General features: G+C 48.2%; 1 protein-coding gene across 1 annotated transcript; it reads right to left on the reverse strand.

Annotated features, from left to right (window-relative positions):
• Positions 1-4,795: 4,795 nt before the first annotated feature.
• On the reverse strand, positions 4,796-21,386 carry LOC146276406 (protein kinase C-binding protein NELL2-like). Its single transcript, XM_084701501.1, has 20 exons — positions 21,112-21,386; positions 20,725-20,850; positions 17,718-17,868; positions 15,796-15,969; positions 15,472-15,568; positions 15,014-15,086; positions 14,844-14,926; positions 14,364-14,492; positions 14,012-14,114; positions 13,426-13,517; positions 13,165-13,267; positions 12,844-12,978; positions 11,136-11,261; positions 9,242-9,364; positions 9,064-9,159; positions 7,163-7,303; positions 6,691-6,884; positions 6,317-6,493; positions 5,294-5,518; positions 4,796-4,837 (listed from the first exon to the last, which is right to left on the reverse strand). Exons 1-20 carry the CDS (start codon positions 21,158-21,160, stop codon positions 4,796-4,798), a joined length of 2,439 nt encoding a protein of 812 aa, XP_084557627.1. The 5' UTR covers positions 21,161-21,386.
• Positions 21,387-21,987: the final 601 nt, after the last annotated feature.

Consider the following 21,987-nt stretch of genomic DNA (forward strand, 5'->3'; position numbering starts at 1 on the left):
CCAAACAGACTACGGTCTCCCAGCCCCACACTCCGTCCCACTCTCTCTCGGCTCCTCTCCATCAACTCCCCCTTATCTCTCTCTCGGCTCCTCTCCATCACCTCCCCCTTATCTCTCTCTCTCTGCTCCTCTCCATCACCTCCTCCTCATCTGCCGGCTCCTCTTTTATTTCCTATCACGTTCCCTTTTTGTTCCTCTCCCTGTATCTCTCTTTCTCCTCGTTTTAAGCTCCTTTCTCCGGGCTCCTCTGGGCTCCTCCCTCCCCCTCTCTCTCTATTTGCTCATATTTCTCGGCTCCTCTGTTCTCCTTCCTTCCCTAGTGCTCTCTCCTGCTGGTAGACTCCTCACACCTCCACGAGAATTACAGTAAAACAATCCCATGATCCACTCTGCTCTGTCTGAAACATGCCAGGACATGAGCAGAAGGGATGGAGTGATGGTGAGAGAGAGGGATGATGAGATGGAGTGATGGTGAGAGAGAGGGATGATGAGATGGAGTGATGGTGAGATGGAGGGATGCCTCTTGTTTTTATCACTACAGAGGAAGACAAAAACCAATAAGTTTACCCACATCCATCTGGTTGACACTTTAACTGGTGTTGTCTGCTGCTAAATCCCTGACTGACAGATGGACTACAACGACTCCATCATCACACACACACACGCACGCATACACGCAGCCATCTGCATACACAGTTTCAAACTTCAGTTCAGTCATGATGATTGCCGTTCAGTCATCCATTTGATAATTATCAATGGTAAACGGGATGAGACAAATAAGTGTATGTATTTTTTCTTTCACGCCAGACGTCTGATGTGACTTTGATTGCTTTCCTCAAAGAACAAAACAGCACATGCACACTGGCACACACAAACACACATTGAGCTCAGACTAACATTAGTCACTGTGAAAGAATGAGCCCATGTGCAGCTTGGAGTGTTCAGATGAGAGGGTGTGTTCAGATAAGAGGGTGAATGTTCAGATGAGAGGGTGAATGTTCACATAAAATCATCTAACTCACAGCTCCTCTGTTTCCCATGAACAAGACCATAAAGTGACAAGTTCACAGCCAGACCCGTAACACAAACACACAACAATGACACTATCACATCGAATCTTCACAGAGTAGCCTCCGACCAAGCAAGCTTTGGCTAGAAAAGATGGTCCATCTCTAGTTGGATTCCTGGAGACCATTAAACTGAAGGCACCGGTTCCCTTCAGTCATCTGTCAGCAAGGGTTGATCCCTGTAGCTACAAGGAGCAATCATCTGGTGGGAAATGTTGTGTCTTTCTCAGTCTGAGTCTGGAGGGAGACATTGATGTTTGTCAGGCTTATCAGTGGCCTGCCTCAGCACCTGCATCTCTAGCCTTGTTACGGCAGGCTAGCCAGGGCTGGAGAAGGAGGGATGAAGGTAGTAAGGGATGTAGCCACACTATCAATCAGAGGGTCAGTATAGCAACCCAGGCATCCATCACTGGAAGGGGGAGGGGGTGTCAGGTAAGGGGGGAGGGTCTGCTAAGAGCCAGGGGAGAAGAGGCTTCCTCAAGAAAATATCTCATTTCCAGAGAAAATATCTACGGGGGAGGCCGAGTGAGAAAGTGAGAGAGAAATGGAGTGTGATATTGAGTGTTTGTGCGTCTCTCTGTGTGTCTCTGTGAGTGTGTGTGTGTGTGTGTCTCTGTGTAGGTGTGTATGTGTGTGTGCATGTATATGTGTCTTAGTCATGGTCTGTGTGGAATCCAATTCAGACGCCTCAGACCGCTGCTATCAGCTTAACTCGAACACTAATCCACTTCCTTATTTAATTAAGACCACCCACTCACCCCTAATCTCATTAATCAGCCAATTAGGATGGGGAGGGATTTGCTGTGGGAGGGGCCATGGTGGGGGTGGAGAACAGTAAATACGGGAGACCTCCCTTGCTGAGTTGCAGTGTGTGTGTGTGTGTGTGTGTGTGTGTATGTCACTCTAATGTCTCTTTATTCACCCCTACCGAGGCCTCTGCTCTCTCTCTGAGACCTCAGACACTGATTATAACAGATGAGAAGTGATGCAATGTTGTGTAATGTTCACAGATGCTCAAATGATCATCTTTCCCACCCACAGTCTCACATTAGCTGGTGTTTCAATCCAACACACACACACACAACCACACACTGTTGTACATAGAAAATACACACGCACATACATCTCTCTCCTCCATGTGTGCAGCCAATCTGTCAGGCCTGTTTTGAGGAGGAAGTGCAGGACTCCAACACTGAAGACTGGCTGCTTTAGACTGGCTTCTATAGACTGGTTTCTGCAGACTAGTCCTTATAGACTGGCTTCTATAGACTGGCTTCTGCAGACTAGTCCTTATAGACTGGCTTCTATAGACGGGCTTCTATAGACTGGTCCTTATAGACTGGCTTCTATAGACTGGCTTCTGCAGACTAGTCCTTATAGACAGGCTTCTATAGACTGGCTTCTGCAGACTAGTCCTTATAGACTGGCTTCTATAGACTGGCTTCTGCAGACTAGTCCTTATAGACTGGCTTCTGCAGACTGGCTTCTGCAGACTAGTCCTTATAGACTGGCTTCTATAGACTGGTTTCTATGGACTGGTTTCTATAGACTGGTTCCTATAGACTGGTTCCTATAGACTGTTTTTTATAGACTGGTCCATATAGACTGGTTTCTATAGACTGGTTCCTATAGACTGGTTTCTATAGACTGGTCCTTAAAGACTGGTTTCTATAGACTGGTTCCTATAGACTGGCTTCAATACTGGCAGGGATGGTCTATAGGGGCCACAGCATGTTGACGCATTGTAAGGTTTAGTACCAGATAAATATAACACATGCACACCCACACATGCACACAAACACGTGATTCAGAATCTCATCTTGGTAAATGTCAAGTTGCTGGTATTATCATTTGGCCCATATACAGTACAGTGTAGTTGACTTCAGGATTATAATAACGTGTACAGTACAGACCGGACATCTGTTTAGACAGCTTGACTTCAGACAGCCTGCATGCGCTTGACGGCTGAGGAGGAGTGAAGTGCACAACTTTTACCAAATGAACTGCAGGCTAATAAGCACATGCATCTTCTCCTCACCTCCTCTCGTCCTTCCATTTCCCCTCTTCTCTTCCATCCTCTCTGGTCCACTTCTCTTTTCTCAATTTCTGTTCTCTCATTTCATCTCCTCTTCTAGTGAAGAAACCCACCATGGGTGCCCCCTGTGGTGTCCATCCATCTGTTAGTGTGTAGATGTGTGTGTGCGTGTGTGTGTAGCTGTGAGTGTGTGTACTTTCCCTGCATGGTAATTTTGGGACACTTAGTAACCGTCTGGTAAAACACTCCACCCACTGAGAAACTATTTTGGTGGCACTGGCAAAGGGCCACTGTTGTGTGTGTGTGTATGTGTGTGTGTGAGTGTGTGTAAGTGTACTCCGTGTGTGTTTTATAATGATGAAAAAGGGTAACCATATTCATAATGTCACGCCAGTGTCGACAGATGACAGAAACTGAACAAACCTCTCAGATTAAGACTGATCATCTAAGGACGAACTGTTCAAGGTTGGCCGGCCTTAGAGGCTTTGTGGGCAAGTGGGTCAGCACACGGCACATGCAAAACCACACACACACACACACACACACACTCACACACACACACACACTGACACACAGACACTGATACAGACACACAGACATTGACAAATACACACACACACACGCACACACATACACAGCTGCTGTGCTGGGGTTAGCTGGTGTGGTAATCTCTTCAGCTCTAATGGTTTTAGAGAGGGCAGATCATGCTGAATACTACTGCCGCCTCTGGATTAAGGAATCTAACAAGCAAACCAGTGGAGGGGGACTGACTGTGTACATGTGTGGAGGTTTGTGTGTACTGCATGTGTGTGTGTCAGTGTGTGTGTGTCTGTGCCTGAATGTATGTATGTGTCACCGCCTGAATGTATGTGCGTATGTGTGTGTCTGCACTTGAATATGTGCATTTAGAGAAAGTGAAAATGGGCCAGCTTGTGTTAGACATGTGGACACAATCCAGAATGTGTGTCAGATCTATAGAGAGAATCCGTGAAGGAGGGAGAAGCTGAGAGAGAGAGAACCTCCTTGTACAGAGGAGCGAAAAGAGAGAAGGGGGGTGGAGAGAGAAGGGGGGGTGAGAGAGAAGGGGGGTGAGAGAGGGGGATATAATGCCACATAAAGTGTGGAGTATGAAAGATAAAAGCTTGGAAAAAATATAATGTGGATCAGATTGTCGGCATGTATATCTGTCTTTGACATAAAAACACACATGTAGCTTTGTATGGATCTTCATAAGCTTCTATGTGGAATTACAAAACACACCAGACAGGAATTATCCAGACCTCATTTTATGGAAATGTTTACTTCATCAAGTTCACAATATCAAGCCATCAAATAATAAATAATAAACGACAAATTGAGGACAAAAGCAACAAAGACAGGTTACTGTAGCTACCAAACATCAGAATGAGGCGGGTCTCTGAGGCGATGAGAAGAACAGAAACACAGCCTTCTTTTTTTCTTTTTTAATAACGTTCAAAATATGAGCACAGGACAGTCATGCTGGCACAGCTTGTTGGACATTATGTACATTTTCTAATGAAGAGAATCTTCTCTCAGCGTTGCATCCATTCACTGCTCTGTTGATTGAGGGGGGGGGGGGGATTTGAGAGAAATGTGTTGCTGCGGTAGAGGGCTGAGGGGTATAAGAGGGGGGGGGTAATTGGGAGGGTTGTTTTGTCTGTTCCTAGGGAGGCTAAAGGCACAGGGGGTCCACAGAGCAGCACACGTGTGCGTTCTGCAGAAAGAGAAGAGGAAAGAGAGAGAGAGAGAGAGAGAGAGAGAGAGAGAGAGAGAGAGAGAGAGAGAGAGGGAGAAAGGGTGTGTAAGTGGAGATGGGAAAGTGCCATCACAAAGCAGGGAGCTTTTAAGGTGTGTGTTTCTAACCTTGGACAGACATAGCGCTGCAGTATCTGAGGAAGATTGATTCCTATTCAAATGACTTAGTGCCAAAGGCTTTTTTTTAAAGCTTTGTGTGGTGCGTGTGTTTATGTGTGTGCTTGTGTGGTGTGTGTGTTTATGTCCGTGTCTATGCATCCATGCTTATGTGTGTGAGAGTACATGTGTGTGTGTGTGTCTATGTGACCATGTATCTCTGTCTGTCTGTATGTGTGTGTGTGTGAGATGGGCTGCGTGTGTATGCGCCCATGTACCTGCGCCTAAGTGTGTGGGCAAGATTGTGTGTGTGTCTCACCTTGCACTGACAGAGCGTACACTCCGAGCCGTGTTTGGTCCAGGTGGCGCCGCTGTAGCGCGTCAGCCCGCTCTCGTCCACGCAGGAGGACGTGATGTCGTTGAGGGCGTCGGCCTGGCAGGGGTCGGAGACGCAGCGCGGGCAGCACTCCCCCTCGGGCACCAGGGAGAACTCACAGCCCCCGACGGGCTCGCACGGCACGGGCCAACAATCCACCTGGCCTTGCTAGGACAGGACAGGACAGGACCAGGGTGGGTCAGGACAGGACAGGACCAGGGTGGGTCAGGACAGTGGGCTTCAGTACACTGGACAGGCGTGAATTTAAGGTTTCCAGATGTTTTGTTCTGCTTGTGTCATCCCCCGAAATCACACACTAAACACTGGAGCAGTCCCAGCCTATCAGACACAGCCCCACAGAGGATCCAGACACATCCCTGTCCTGTCTGGTACACTGGCACAGAGATAGATAGCAGCAAGACTGGGTGTCCTGGAGGCTTTCTGAAGCAGCAGCTTTCTCTGGTCGTGGCCGGGCGTGAGTGTCAGCGCTCACGGTCTCTGGAGACCTTCATGACAGGAACCTACTCACCAAGATCACTTATCAACATGAGGGGATTGGAGAATGGGAGGACTCCCACCACATGCACTCCATCATCCCCGCTCTGTCTCTCTCTGTGTCTCAAAGCTTTGGAAGCATCAAGCTGTTTAGCCTGTTGTGATGCCAACTGCTCTATTTTAAAACAATAACCACTTACTAACCATATGTCTCAGAGAGAGAGAGAGAGAGCAAGAGAGAGAGCAAGAGAGAGAGCAAGAGAGAGGGAAAGAGAGAGAGAGAGAGAGAGAGAGAGAGAGAGAGAGAGAGAGAGAGAGAGAAAAGGAAGAATTAACTACCATGTGTTGGCTCATTTTCAGTTCAAATTTGTGAACAGTCAAGACCCCAGCACACACAACTGCATATCTCAAACAAACGAACACATACACTAACACATACACACACACACACACACACACACTGGGATTCACCATGCACTGGCACTGCTGGCAGTGGTCCACCCAGGTGTCCCCGTTGCTGTAAGTGAGCAGGCCGTTCTGCTGGACACAGTGAGGGCTGAGGCGCGGGTCACACTCCGGGCAGCACAGCAGGTCAGCAGAGGGGCTGTCACAGTCACACACCATCCTCCTGCACAGCACATGGCCAGCCTGGGGGAGGCAGGAGGGGAGAGGAGGAGGGGAGGGGAAGGGAGAAGGGGGAGGGGGGTAAAGAGAGGGAAGGGAAGAGAGGAGGGAGTAAGGGAGGGGGGAGCGAGAGGGAAGAAAGGATACCCGTTTAATTCAGGCTCATGAACTGGTCGAAAACAAAAGAACACTCCATCTCCCAGGATCCTCCAATTCCTCACCTGGCAGGAACAGACGGAGCACCTGTCCTCCTCCAGCACCCAGATCTGCCCGTTGTGTTTGACCTTGTCGTCGTGGTGACAGTCCCCGGAGCAGTTCCGGCCGTGTGGACAGTGGCAGTCGTAGCCTCCGTCCACGTTGAAGCACACGGTGTCGTTGGCACAGCTGTGTCTGCCTGTGTCACACTCGTCAATGTCTGGAGAGAGAGGCAGGAAGCTTTGGTTACACACACCCTATAACACACACCCTATAACACACACCCACACCCTAACACCCACCCACACCCTAACGCACACCCTAACACACACCCTAACACACACCCACACCCTAACACACACCCTAACACGCACCCTAACACACACCCACATTCTAACACACACCCTAACACACACCCTAACACTAACCATGTCAAGCGTATATATAGGTTTTAACCTTTATTCATGTCGAAACAAGATCATCAGTGGAAGTTTTTACCTTCACAGGAGTCCCCATTGGTTGAGAACATTCCGTTGTCATGGTAGCCATCGCGACATTCACAGTGGTACCAGCCAGGCAAGTTGACACAGGTGGCTCTACTGTCACACTCAACGAACCCCTCCAAACACTCATCAATGTCTGGATCCAAAAAGAAGGATGGTTTCACACAGGTAGAAACGCTTGTTTGTTCTATCCATGTCATCTGTATTTCTTAATAAGAATTTCCCAGTCAGTTTAGATAGATTGAGATTACAGATGCTCAGACAAGCAAACACCACACTGATGAGAGTGTGTGTGTGTGTGTGTCAGGAGTGATGAGAGTGTGGGGGTGGCATTAATAATGTAGTCCACCTCTCTTCCTCGCACACACACACACACACTCACAGAAACACACACACACACACTCACAGAAACACACACACACAGACACACTCTACACACACACATTCACACACCCTTCCCCCCTAACTCGGAGTGTGCACTGGCATTTGAGGAGGTGTGTGTGAAAGCATTAGCTCCTCCCTCGGCCTCCTGGGAAATATTGATGTGGTGTGTATTCAGGGCCTCTGTCTGCACAGCACTGTGTGTAATCTGTCTCAAAATGTCAGGCTGAACACACACACACACATACACAAACATACAGTACTAACACACACACACACACACATGTAACCAGTTCAACAGGCGCCTACAGAAATGGAAGTCCTGAGAAATGTATGAATGACAAGAATTTGGTCCTATGATAGCCAGACAGGCCATTTCCTCCTCCAATCAGCACAAAGTTTAGGAGGCAGTGTTTCTGTGCTAACAAACCTACCCTCACCCACCCAGAGACTGCTGCCATGGATACTGGGGTGGGTTTTAGCGTTCAGAGTAAACTGTTTCATGTTTTTTTATGTATTGAGACTCTAGAATAGTTGTTCTCCAGCTGGCCTTTGAGAACTCATCTTAGGGTCAGGCAGCTGACAGCTTGACCTCCTAAAAAGAAGCTGAAATGGAGGTGAAGAGCAATTAGCATGTTGAATATGTAAGCCGGAGGGAGCTCATACATATGCAATGGTTCTGTGAGCACGGAAACAATCTGAAGATTCCGACACTTTCAGTTTGTCTTCTGTTGTTTCATCTCTCCTCTCCTTTCCTCTTCTCTCTCCTCTCCTCATCTTTATGCTTTTCCTCTCCTCTCCTCTCTTGTCTTCTCTTCTCCTTCCCTCCTCTCTTCTCTTCTCCTCTCCTCCTCTCTTCTCTTCTCCTCTTCTCCTCTTCCACCTTCTCCTCTTCTCTTCTCTCCTCTCTCATCTTTTCTCTTTTCTCCTTTCTTCGTTTCCATCATGCATCCTTTGAAGTCAGTGCAGCCTTTATTGTGTCATTGGCCTGTCGCTCAGCAACACTGCGATTCACAACTTCAGAAGGTCAATACAAGAACACGGTGGGAAGCTAATCTGTCGACCAGTCCAAAGACACGCCTTCTTTGCGGTATTCAGGTTTCTTCTCTTTCTCTCTTTTTTTGCTCTCGTTCTCTTTAGTTCCTCATCTCTCTCTCTCTCTCTCTCTCTCTCTCTCTCTCTCTCTCTCTCTCTCTCTCTCTCTCTCTCTCTCTCTCTCTCTCTCTCTCTGACTTTCTTTTCTCTCTCTCTTACTTGTTCATTCTCCATTGTTTTCTCTATCCCTCTTTCAATCCCTCTCTTTTTCTCCCTTTATCTTCTCTCTGACTGTTTCACTGACTGAGCAGTGTGGTATTTTAGCGATGTTACTCTTCCCGTACTGGAGGTGGGACCTGGCCTGTGTATCTGTCTCACACCTCCTCCCAGTGAAGCCCAGCTGTACCTGTCTCACACCTCCTCCCAGTGAAGCCCAGCTGTACCTGTCTCACACCTCCTCCCAGTGAAGCCCAGCTGTACCTGTCTCACACCTCCTCCCAGTGAAGCCCAGCTGGCAGGAGCAGGAGTCCAGCGACACACAGGACCCTCCGTTCTGGCACAAACCTTCACACAATGCTGGGGACGAGACACATAATAAAAATTGCACTGCTGGCTTCTTCTATTAGTGTAGTCTGTGTGTGTGTGTGTGTGCTCTCACCTGTGCAGACAGTTCCGTTGCCGTGGTAGCCAGGTTTGCAGGTGCAGCTGTGGCCCCCCACAGTGTTGAAACAGATGGCATTCTCAGCACAGCTGTGGAGGCCACCCTCACACTCATCCTCCTCTGGAAGCAGGACCGCAGCGTTAGCACACACACACACACTCACACACACTCACACACACACACTCACACACACTCACACACACACACACACTCACACACACACACACACTCACACACACTCACACACACACACACACTCACACACTCACACACTCACACACGCACACTCACACTCACACTCACACACACACACACTCAGGTTAGCACACACACACTCACACACACACACACTCACACACACACACCCACACACACTCACACTCACACTCACACACGCACACACACTCTCACACACACACTCAGGTTAGCACACACACACTCACATACACACATGCATTCACAGACCTCCTGTGGTGCTCTCTCAGGGTCCCCTGGGTGATTGCTGTAACACTAACTAACTCCCACACTCATTAAAACAGCTGGCCAGCGTGACAAACCTCTCGTGCAAGGAGAGTCTGTGGCATTATAGACAACAAAAAGATCTCTGAGGTGGGGGAAGGGGAAAGGGGGGAGGGGAAAGGGGGGAGGAGAGAGGTGTGGGGGGACTGCTGCAGTGGATGGCTTCCCAGTCTATCAGTAATTAATAATACGCTCCTCATGTGACAGGTTATTTGATTTTTTATTGGGATCATGAAGGTTGCCATTTATCCATACCATCTCTTCACCAGCTCATTACAATTAAGACATCCTAATTAAGTTTGACTTCATAGCTCACAGTTTATATGCTAATATTGTATATATTTTTTGTGTCATTATCACCCAGCCCTTAATGAGATTTGCAATTCAATATTTCGACAGACCAAGGATAATTACAGCGTGCTGTGATGTTCACATTACAAGTCTGTTACTTTAATCACGGTGAAAGTTCTCGCATAGAAGCCAGAAGGCCACTTTGTGTTTTTATTTCCTTTTGCTCTGACTCACGGTACAGGAAATAGGGAAACGCATTCAGCCACGAGTTGGATTTTATAAACACAAATGAATATTGCCTGTGCATTCAGGCTGAAATATTAATCGTGTTGGGTGAGTGATAAGACAAATAAATAATTTCTATGCTAATGTTTCCTTGCTTCTAGGATGATATAATCGCTCTTCCAACCACAGTCTGAGCTGTAACGACACGATAAGAAAGGGATGATAAGTAGCTCATATCATTAAAGCTTGGCCGTCAATCGTAACGTGTTGCGCTGAAGGTTTTTCATTAAGGGTCGGTCTGAGAGGAGACGAGGAGAGGAGGAGAGAGGAGGAAGAGGAGAGGCGAGGAGGAGTGTAAACAAAATGTGTTTCCTCCTCCAGGACCACATCTCCTTCTACGTACTTTCTCTCCTCTTCTCCTCCACTTTATCCATCTTCCCTGCTTGTTTACATCTCCATCTGTCCTTGGTTATGTCTCTCTCTCCCTCTCTCACTACTTCACCAACACTCCAACACGTGTCTCCCTCCACTGTGGTGTGTGTCCATGCTTAGACGGTAAACTAAGAGCTGTCATTGAACTACAGTTTGAAAGGCCAACATGTTCAGAAACTGTTTGAGAGGTCTAACCTGCCCTGTGAAAGGTCAGACAGCTTATCTAGAATCAATACCAACCCCCTCCAACCACAAGTTCCAGCTCAGGTAGTGGGGGCGGGGGGGGGGGGGGGGGGGGGCACAGTGGTATGTGGTGTGTGTGCGTGCGTGTGTGTGTCTGTAGGCGTGTGGGTTTGTGTCGTTTATGTGCGTGTGTGTGGGAGTGAGAACGTGCGTGTTGTGTGTGTGTGCGTGTGACGCTTACCTGTGCAGGAGTAGTCGTCTATGCGGATGTACCCAGCCAGGCAGATGCACATGAAGGACCCAGGGGTGTTAGTGCACACTGTGTTCTCCCTGCAGTAGTGCTTACCCTCCGCACACTCATCGATATCTACAGGAACCACAGGACAAGCTCAATTATGCTTAGAGAACACCGTGGAACCTGCTGGAACCAAACGGGTTTCTGCCGTGATAGAACGTCATTGTGTTTGTGATGGGATTCGTTGTGTTCCATTTTAAAATTAGATATATTTATTCCTATCTTTTCACAGAGGGTTTCCCTACGAGGACTGAGCACTGCTGTCTCTTTCTATCCAACTCTCTGGTTCTTTCTCCATTTCCAAAATGAGCACCCATTTCTGTCTTATTTCTTTATTTATCTTTATTTCTTTCCCATCTCTCTCTCGTATTCGCTGTCGCTCTCTATCTCATATTCTCTTCCTCTCTCTCTCTGTCTTTCTCTAGCTCGTCTTCTCTGTCTCTTCTGCTTTCCCTTCTCTCTCTCTTATTCTCTCTCGCCTTCTTTCCTTATCTCTCTCTCTCCCCTTCAAGCTCCCACAGCCCCATCATCTCCTCATGTCTGAGTCTCCAGCCTTCAGCAGGGAAGACAGTTCTCCAGGAGCTCCACAACTCCAGGCTGCTGCAGTGTTTTATTCATGGTGAGGGAGCATGGAGACAGAGAGACATCATCCTCAGTTCAGGGCATGGAGATCCCTACTTGCATCAGTAGTCTGCATCACTCAGAACTCTCCAACCCTGCTTTGGCTCATCGTAAACTCACCAGTATGAATAAATTATATCCGCTGAGAACAGTTAACATTGTGGAAGACAAACAATGAAAACATGGGCAGACTACAGTACAAACATGGGGGCTACAAAGCAGGGCAACACTAACACAAGACATATCAAACACAGAACTAGACTTTCATCAGTCTGCTTGCAGTAATAGAATACTTTTTGACAACAAAGTTAATGTCTATTTCAAACAGTGTATTTAAAATGTCGTTGTTACTTTGTTCTTTCTTTCTTTCTTCTCTATCTCTCTCTCTCTCTCTCCACCTCTTTCTCTCCATCTCTCTCTGTCTTTGTCTTTCTCTCTCATCCTCTGTCTCTCTCTCTCTCTCTCTCTCTCTCTCTCTGTCTCTCTCTCTCTCCACCTCTTTCTCTCCACCTCTCTCTGTCTCTGTCTTTCTCTCTCACCCTCTGTCTCTCTCTCTCTTTTGCTTTTGTCTCTCTCTCTTTTGTCTTTGTCTCTCTCTTTTGTCTCTCTCTCTTTTGTCTCTTTCTCTGTCTCTCTCTGTCTCTCTCTCTCTCTCTCTCTCTCTCTCTCTCATTCTCTCTTTCTTTCTCCCCGTCTGTCTGTCTGTCTGTCTGTCTGTCTGTCTGTCTATGTGCTGCTGGAGCGAGGATAATGAAAGGCTCTTCTAAGAGGGCTTCTGAGGAGGGGAGGCCCAGCAGGCTCTGTCTGTCCCAGATGAGAGGAGTCCGTCTGCAGATCCAGTCTGATGCGGCTGTCTGACAAGCCTTCTGAGAAGCAGAGGCTTCACAACCAATCAGCCTGCATGTGTGTGTGTGTGCGTGCGGATGTCTGCACGTCCGTCCGTCTGCCAGCATGTGCATGCAATTGTTTTAGCCTCGTGCTTGTTTGACGTGCGTGTGCTTGTGTGTTCGTCATGGCGTGGTGCGAGTGTTACCATGGCAGTAGGCGCTGTCATCCCTGAGGGTGCGGTAGCCGTTGTTACAGCTGCAGCAGGCTCCAGCCTCCAGGTTCACACACTCAGAGTTCTCCACACAGATGCTGCTGCGGCCCTCCCCGCAGAAGTCATGACCTGAGCCAGGAGAGGAACGCTGGGTACATCACACAGCAGAGGCTCCTGCACGGGGGCTGGCATACACTGGGCGCTGAGGGACCCCGCTGCTTAAACTGACTCTTTCATATCCATACCAGCCCCAGGGATCTCTTTTTCATGCCCGGTGGGGCAGGATGAAGCTGTGTGTGTGTGTGTGTGTCCTACCTCTGCAGACCTTGCAGCACCTGTCGGTCAGGGTGATCTGCTCAGATTCGGGACAGTCCAGCTCTGGACAGGGGGCTTCTTCCACTCTCCTCATGGAACGAGCCTGAGCACACACACACACACACACGTCCGGGAACACACACAGCACACAGCTCAGAACACCTGCAAGGCTAAAACACACACGTCGGCACAACTAATTGTGTGTGTGTTTGTCTAAACTCAGCATCATGTACAACCGGACTGAACAGTGTGTGTACGCACCTGGCACTCAAACAGCAAGCAGTTTCCTGCAGAGTCTCTCACACTCCTTCTATCCCCTTCAACGTAGACCCTGCCTCTGAACAGACACACAGCTGCACACACACAGACACACACACACACACACACACACACACAGACACACACAGACACACACACTCTTGTGTGTTAGCTGGATACATGGGGTCAAGGTTTGCACATCAAGGATTTCTCCTGTTGTTTCTCTTTCATTCCCGAGAGTTCCACACAGTAGTTATCTAGCAGGGGCTTTGAAGAACAGCCTTGAAATCAGGCCTGCCTATGGATGGCGAAGGTATCCTAGCAACGCAGACATGTGGTCAGTTGTCAAGCAATTGCGGTCTCTGATTGTGTGCATACTCTTCACACGGTGTAATGGACAGAACAGAGGGAAAGATAGAAAGAAAGAGAAAGAACAGTAAAGGAGAGGGAGAGCAAAGAAGAGAGAGAGACAGGGAGAGAGAAGGAAGGAAGGAAAATGAAAGAAAGAGTGAGTGAGTATCAGAGTGTGAGAGAGTGGGTGGTGGGGTAGGGAAGGAGGGATACCATGTCAGGCTGGTTCTCTACTCACGCTGGCACTCCTTGCAGCAGGCACCGGGGACGTAGGAGGGGGCGGAGTCTGGAGGACACTCAGGAGGGGGGCAGGAGATGGGCTGACACTGGACAGTACCATTCTGTGGGGAGTGTGTTTGTGGGGGGGGGGGGGAGAATAGACGCATGCGTTAAAAAACATTTCACTAAAGATTGGATTGTCTGATTCCAGCTTGAGTTTGATTCCCAACTTGCATGTGACCGGATGTTTATGGAGACTGGATGAGTGTTATGACTCATTGGAGAAACTTCAGAGACTGGGCGGATGTTGGGACTGGTTAGGTATTGGGACTGGTTGGGTGACTGGTTTAGAGAGCGGTGTGTTAGCCCACCGAGCAGGAGCAGTTGGTGCATCCATCGGTCCAGCCCTCGTCCTCCCTGTAGAGAACTCCGCTGCGGGAGCAGCTCTTCTCACAGTAGCAGCCGTCCAGGCCTCGCATCTTCTCCTCTGCATGGGACAGCTGGACACACCCGTCACACCCCAGAAAGACAGGGTCAGTGATGTCTGTGTGTGCATGTGTGTGTGCATGTGTGTGAGGGGGGTCGGGGGTCTGCTCTCCAGAAGGTAGGCATCTAGGTGTATCTTCTAGGTAAGTACCCAGGTAAATGAAGGTGTATCTTCTAGGTAAGTACCCAGGTGAATGAAGGTGTATCTTCTAGGTAAGTACCCAGGTGAATGAAGGTGTATCTTCTAGGTAAGTACCCAGGTGAATGAAGGTGTGTTTTCTAGGTAAGTACCCAGGTGAATGAAGGTGTGTTTTCTAGGTAAGTATCCAGGGGAATGAAGGTGTCTGCTGGGTGTGTGTGTGTACCTTGCTGGTGGTCTTGGCAAGCACATCTTGCAGCTCCATGATCCTCTGGACCAGGCCGTGGAAGTCATTACAGGTCGGGCAAGCTGAGGCCAAACATGGGCACGGTTAGGCAGAACAGCACATGGTTAACGACACACAACACGGTTTGTGTCCTGCGAAGAATGTCTTACTGCTGTTGAGGTCTGGACACTGGGAGAGGTATCCCTCAGGGGAAACCATCAGCATGACGTCCTGCATTATACCCTGGAGAGAGGGAGAGAGAGGGAGGGACAGGGAGGGAGCGAGTGGGAGCGAGAGGGAGAGAGGGAGAAAGAGGGAGGGAGGGAGAGAGACAGTGTGTGTCTACTGTGGGCAGGTCTGATGAGTGAAGCTTATGAGAAGCTAGCGACGCTGCTACCTGAACTAGCCATGTGTGTCGGCGACATGACAGACCCAGCAGAGTGAAACTGAAATGTGATAAGATCGTGTGAGGCTTCGCTCTGCCCAGACAGACTCTACACACACACACACACACACATACAGTACCCACAGACACACAGACACACAGGTACACACCCAAGCACACATGCATGCACACATCCACACACCACACACACCACGCACACACTCAAAGGCATATCTGTATTACCTTGAAGTACCCATGAGCCTTGTTCCTCTGTCCTATCCAGACCGAGCTCCCAGAGGGGATATCCACAGACAGGGCCTCGATAGTCCTCTCATAGATCCTGCAGGATGGAAACAAAGAGAAATGGATCCACACCCCAATTCATACACCCTCCATCCCTTCACCCCACGACTGCCCATGCCACACCCCTCCAATCTATCCCTCTACACCACTCCCTTGTCCACTCCCAACCCTCCAAACTCTATCCATGGTTCCATTCTCCATACCCCCCCCCCAGCCTTCCATCAACCGCATCTCCACCTCTCCACCCTTCAAATTCTCCCCCACCTGTTGCAGTCGACGTGCAGCACCAGGTGAGTGGCGCTGACTGCCAGGGACAGCTTGTGCCAGCGGCCCGCTGCCAGCGCGTAGGGGAAGGTTTCAGTGCGGGCCTGCTGCTCGTGGGTGAGGTAGTGAAGACGGATCTCACTCCTCTGCCCACTGACCTCCAGCTCCAGGTACCTTCAGAAGGGACACATCGATTGATTGATTGATTGATTAATGGATGGATTGACTGATTTATTGGTGGATTTATTGGTGGATGTATTGATTTATTGTTGGATTGATTGCTTGATTGCTTGATTAATTGATCGATTGATTGATTGATTGATTGACTGATTAATCGATTGGTGGACTGATTGATTCGGGGATTTATTTATATGGTTTATTAGATTTATTTGTTCAGTTCTCCATTCAGAGGTAAGTGTATGAACCAAGTTTAATCAGTTGAAAGATACAGCAAGTTGCAGTATATTTAACATGAAGTCTATTTACGTAATGAGTGGGTGTGAAAATACAACCATAAAAACAGCAGCCTGCTTAATGGAAAGCTTACTGCAAATGTGAGAAGCACTTCCAGAATGTGGAAATGCTCAATAACTGAGATTGTGAGAGAGTGAGAGACTGCGAATGTCAGTGAGAGAAAGTGTGACAGAATGAAAGTGTAAGAGAATGAAAGTGTAACAGAATGAATGTAGCTGTGATTCCAGACGGGGATTTCCCGAGATAAGCCGTGGGTCTGTGTTCTGAGGACCACAGGAAGGACTGAACTGAGAGGACTGAACTGAGAGGACTGAACTGAGAGGTGGAAAAAGGATAGACAACAGAGGAGAAACTGAGGACACTGCAGATATGAGATGGAGTGATAGATGAGTAATGAGACTAAATATAGATAGAAAGAGGCTGCTTGGCAAATTCTGAAGGGCTTTCTTGAGGATTATTTTTTGGATATCGGGATTAAGATTGTTGGATGAGGAAAAATGAAAAATGCTATAATGAAAGTAAGACTGAATGGTAATCTTTTCTTGGGTGAAACCGGACATGAACATTACACATCTTCAGACAGTAAATGCAACTGTAATTATAGAATAATGTAATGTGAACATTACCTGCTTTAAACATTGAGCAAGCATAACAGGATGTGGCTATTACTGATAACATGTGGCAAGTCTCATTAATTGCACAGGCATGGCACGATGTTTCGAAAATAAATCTTGTTATGTCTAGGTTTAGTAATCATATAAAATTTGATTTAGTCAGAACCATTCATATAACTTGTAATATTGTGGATGGCAGGGGTTAACCTCCAGCCCTAGGTATGCTAGTTATGCTGGGTATGCTAGGTATGCTGGGTTTGCTAGGTATGCTGGGTATGCTAGGTATGCTGGGTATGCTAGGTATGCTGGGTATGCTAGGTATGCTGGGTATGCTGGGTATGCCGGGTATGCTAGGTATGCTGGGTATGCTGGGTATGCTAGGTATGCTAGGTATGCTAGGTATGCTAGGTATGCTAGGTATGCCGGGTATTCTAGGTATGCTAGGTATGCTGGGTATGCTAGGTATGCTGGGTATGCTAGGTATGCTGGGTATGCTGGGTATGCCGGGTATGCTAGGTATGCTGGGTATGCTGGGTATGCTAGGTATGCTAGGTATGCTAGGTATGCTAGGTATGCTAGGTATGCCGGGTATTCTAGGTATGCTGGGTATTCTAGGTATGCTGGCTATGCTAGGTATGCCGGGTATGCTAGGTATGCTGGGTATGCTGGGTATGCCGGGTATGCTAGGTATGCTGGGTATGCTGGGTAGGCTAGGTATGCTAGGTATGCTAGGTATGCAGGGTATGCCGGGTATGCTAGGTATGCTGGGAATGCTAGGTATGCTGGCTATGCTAGGTATGCTAGGTTTGCTGGGTATGGAAAGGGAAGTCTTACTTCTGCACTCCGTTGTGTATGGAGAGGAGGACTCCAGAGTTGAGTGTGTCCTGCTTGAAGGTGACCAGCACACTGAACTCTGACCTCTTTCTCAGCTTGGCCACGATCTGTGCAGCCACACCCCCCTGAGCGCGTACATTTCTCCAGGAGTCTGAGGAACCACAGAAGAGCAGGTAAACGACAGTCAAACTCTGTAAACGAACGACGGGGCCAAACACAGTGGAACGGATCAACACCCTATCACACAGCAGGGACTCGGGAGAACAACACTAGACCATTTTAAATGTTTACAAATGTTTTTTGAAGCTTTACTTGTGTTATGAGTAGCCCACCCAGATCCTCAAAAAGACCGTTAGAGAGAGAGGGAGATGAGAGAGTGACAGAGGATGTGAGCAGGGTACAAGCAGGCGAGAGGGAGAGATCAAGTGAGGGAGTGTGACAGGGGCCTCAGAGTGAGGCTAACTCTCTGATCTCTAGCTGTCTGTTGTATTCCCAATGGAGCCCCCCCCCACCATCTCTTTATCCTTCAAAACCCTCCCTCCATCCAATCACATTGCTCCATTCCTCTCCCTGTTCTCTCCCTCCCTCCTCTCTCTGTATTGCACAGACGCCTCTGCTGCTTTAATGGAGGCATCAATAAATGATGAAGTTTCTCATCACATCAAAGACTTCCTTTTTAGCCACAAGGGCTGCACGCACGTAGCCATGACATCCTCTTTGTGCTACCGCCAGCCACACGCCTTGTCCGCACGAACACGTGTGTTCCAGCTGGAGAGGAGAATCTAGCGCCCCGACACAGGGAGCGATCGAAGTTCCTTTCTCTAACAGGAACACGAGGGCATTGAGGAACACGAAGGAGCCGTGTGGAACATGGACACACACCTACACACAGACACTGAAAACCACAAACAAGCACACAGTACGCCGACACCCCCACACACACTGTCCTTCAGCCTGGCCATAGTGAAATACTAGTCTCAGAGATCGAAAAGTAAGACATGGAAGGAGACAGAGAAAGGACAGAAGAAAAAAAGGAGAGACTGCATGTCCTACACTGTTCCAGCACCATCTGTCAATCACTCACGGAGTGTCAACTGTCCATCTGGGTTGATGGAGTTTCTGACAACCCACAGATGATTACACCCACCCTCATCACATTATAACACCTCCCTCACTAAGTGCCAGTATCTATGTCTGAAGTCTGGCATTCAGCACATTTTCCAGAACACTGTAAAAAAAAAAAAACAGATCCGCACAGGAGCGATCGAACAGCATTGTGTCTTCGTGAGGAGTGATTGACACAGAGACTAAACCAGCAGACTGCAGGCAGACGTTCACGAGAAAACCACCCCCCCCCCCTCTCCTGCGCCCCTCACCCTCTCCTCCCCCAGATTCTGTTTACAGGTCTTCCGTAGCTTCTCGTTATTATTGACCCACAGACAGGCGCTGGCGCCATTAGGGAGCCAATCAGCTCCTCCAGCACAGCAGGCCTAAAAATAAGCACTTAGCAACCGCAGACCCTGCATAGAGGTCACATGCACAAAGCAGAAGGATCAGCCGGCTACGCAACGCTTTGCGCTTTTTCTGCAGTTTAATTCAAGCCTATGTCGCTGGCTGGAATACCATCTCTGCCGCCTGTTTAACCGGGGGTCACAGATCACAGCACTGATAACATCCATCTTGTTGCCTCTGTTATTAAGACACAAAGTAATCCAGTTTCATCCCAGCATTGTCTTAACCCGTTTTGGCTCTGTGTTCAGACCTCAAATCAGATGTAGGGAACCAACTGACCATCTGACTAATGGATACACACAGCCGGCTCACAAGCCTCAGTACTGGCATTCAACACACACACGCGCAGAGACAGGGGCCGTAAGCTAACTGGCCGACGCACTCAGCCCAGTGTGACTGATAAGGAGATCCAACCCAGGTCAAAGACAAATACAGTGCCAGCCAAGTCAGACCACTAAATCAGGTCCTTATTCCTCCATCACATCTCTATCAATCCTCTCACCTACGCCCATCCCCACCCACCCACACACAATCCACACCTCCATTGCTGTTCTCTAATCTGTCCCATCCTGTCCTCCATCCCCTTCCATCATCTCCCCCTCTGCTGGCTCTGGGTATCCTCTGCGTCTCGGTTGGGTATTGGCATGAGAGAGGCGAAATGCAATCTCTGTGTGTTGCTGAGGGATTGAACACCATGTCGGGCTGTCTGTAATCCTGCTGATTCTGGGAAAGGGAGAAGATCAATGCATCGCTCCAGTGTTTGGAGTTGCGCCCACCTGTTTTAATCAGGACTGACACAGGCCTCTGTGCCCTGGATCCCAGCACAGCTGAGTGCTAGGATACAGGGAAACACAATCTGTTTGTGTCTTATGGACCTGCACAGTAACCTCTCCTGTCCTTCAAGGCATGACACAGAATCACCCAGAACCCCCCCCCCCCACACACACACACACACACACACAATCCCCATCACCGCCCCCACCCCCCTCCTCCACATACACCCTTCAGGAGTTTCAGTTTTGGGAAGATTTTACTTTCCTGCTTCTCTTTCTGTTTGTTCCCTGAGCGCTGACTATAGGAGACCAAAGCCCATTTTTGTAATGAATTTCATTGCAATTCAGTTCAAAGTGGTGGGTTTCCTGGCTGTGATGTCATGGGACTTGTTCATGGAGGCTAGAGGTCATGTCAGGGAGTCAGACAGGGTGGATTAGATGGCTGTTTTAGATGTTTGGTTGATCCATTTTGTGAGAGGGATTAATATCATTTTCCAAATTGAACGAGTGGAATGGTTGTCAATCAGCTTGTTTACTGATGTTTTGCACCTATGTATTACTTTTTTTTTGCTTTAGCAATGCTCTTCAACAGGTACCAAGAGTAAGATGCAGATTTTACTCAACTGCATATCATTCAAATATTATCTACCACAGAGAAAGACTATTATAAGTAGTCAACCAAGACGGCGAGCGATAGTGAAACAGCTGTCAGTCGATCTTACCCTCGAACAGGAAGGCTTTGCTTCCGTTGTTTAAACCGTCGACTTGTAAAACTCCGGCATAGGACTCTCCGAGTTTCAGCTCATCCAGGAGGTTGACGTGGAGGGAGTCAAGCGCCAAGCTCCACACTGCAGAGTCAAACACAGAGAAGTGAATTAGCACCTTGGACAGCGACAGGTTATGAACAACTGCAACTCAAAAAGTTCGCATTGCTTTTATGCCACACTGGCATCACACTGATTACCACCATATTCGTGGTATTCATTGATGAAGGTTATAACATGAAATTCATGACTCCCATAGCGATTGTTATCTCTACAAGTTATCAACGAAAAGCGAAATGTCATTTGTTTTATTCGATACCACGTGCACCATATCAAATCGCTTACCCGAGAAGAGAAATATGCAGTGTAAGAAATAAAGTTTCACTCGTCCCATTGTGAGTTTTATCAGCCACCCAACGACAGAGCCCTAGAGATCCATGCTTTAGCTTCCACTTCCAATATACTGGTGTCGCTGCTGTTGATATTCCGTCGTCCGAACGCGTCTCACAATAAACCCAGAAAGCGCCAATAACATCAAATATCTGAGGCATGCATACTCGAAGCCTCAGAGGCGAAAGCGAGAGAACTGTGTTGTGTGCAGCTTCCGAAATTAGAATTGCCCTTTAATAAGCCTGTGGAACGTGTAAAGGTGCAGCCGCATCATCCGCGCTGTGAGGGCGAGAAAGGAGTGGGAAGGTGTGGGACTTCGGTCACAGGATGGAGGATTGTCTCTTTGCTCCAGTTTGGAAGAGCTGGGTAAAGCCATCTGCGTCTGCCCCCTTGTGGTGGATCCAGACGGTATATGAAACTGTACTTTCTGAAGTCAGTTCAGTAGTTTGATTTTACAGAAACAGGATCAAATAGCGTTAAACTAGAACGACCATTGTTTTATACTGGGTGACCAAACACACAAATCTAGAAAAAGTCAAGAAAGCAGGTTTCTAGAATTTGATTGAGTGAAAAGATTTTTTGATGTCGATTCATTTCTTGGCATGACAAAATACCGAAACCTGCCTATGAAATGCACCCCCTTGTAACTTCTGGTCTGTATATATCCCAGCATCAAATGGTAGATAATGTACATTGAGGGAACTGGTAACCAGAGTAACATGAATGTGGACCTTTCCTAGACAGATTTAACAGGGGGTGCGTTTCTTGGCAAGACACAATACATCAGCTGCTAACTCTAAGAAAAGTGCCAAATGCGTGAAACTTACTCTG

The sequence above is a fragment of the Hypomesus nipponensis genome, chromosome 7, assembly GCF_054491055.1.
Source record: "Hypomesus nipponensis isolate SF chromosome 7, ASM5449105v1, whole genome shotgun sequence".
NCBI classification, from domain to species: Eukaryota; Metazoa; Chordata; class Actinopteri; order Osmeriformes; family Osmeridae; genus Hypomesus; species Hypomesus nipponensis.

Excerpts from the sequence above, each read along its gene's own strand:
- LOC146276406 (XM_084701501.1), bottom strand. The coding sequence starts at position 21,160 with ATGGGACGAGTGAAACTTTATTTCTTACACTGCATATTTCTCTTCTCG. Across the intron at positions 13,518-14,011 it reads CTGCTGCAAGGAGTGCCAGC|CTGTGTGTCTGTTCAGAGGC; the intron begins GTGAGTAGAGAA and ends GTGTGTGTGCAG. Across the intron at positions 9,160-9,241 it reads CAACGGAACTGTCTGCACAG|CATTGTGTGAAGGTTTGTGC; the intron begins GTGAGAGCACAC and ends TCTCGTCCCCAG.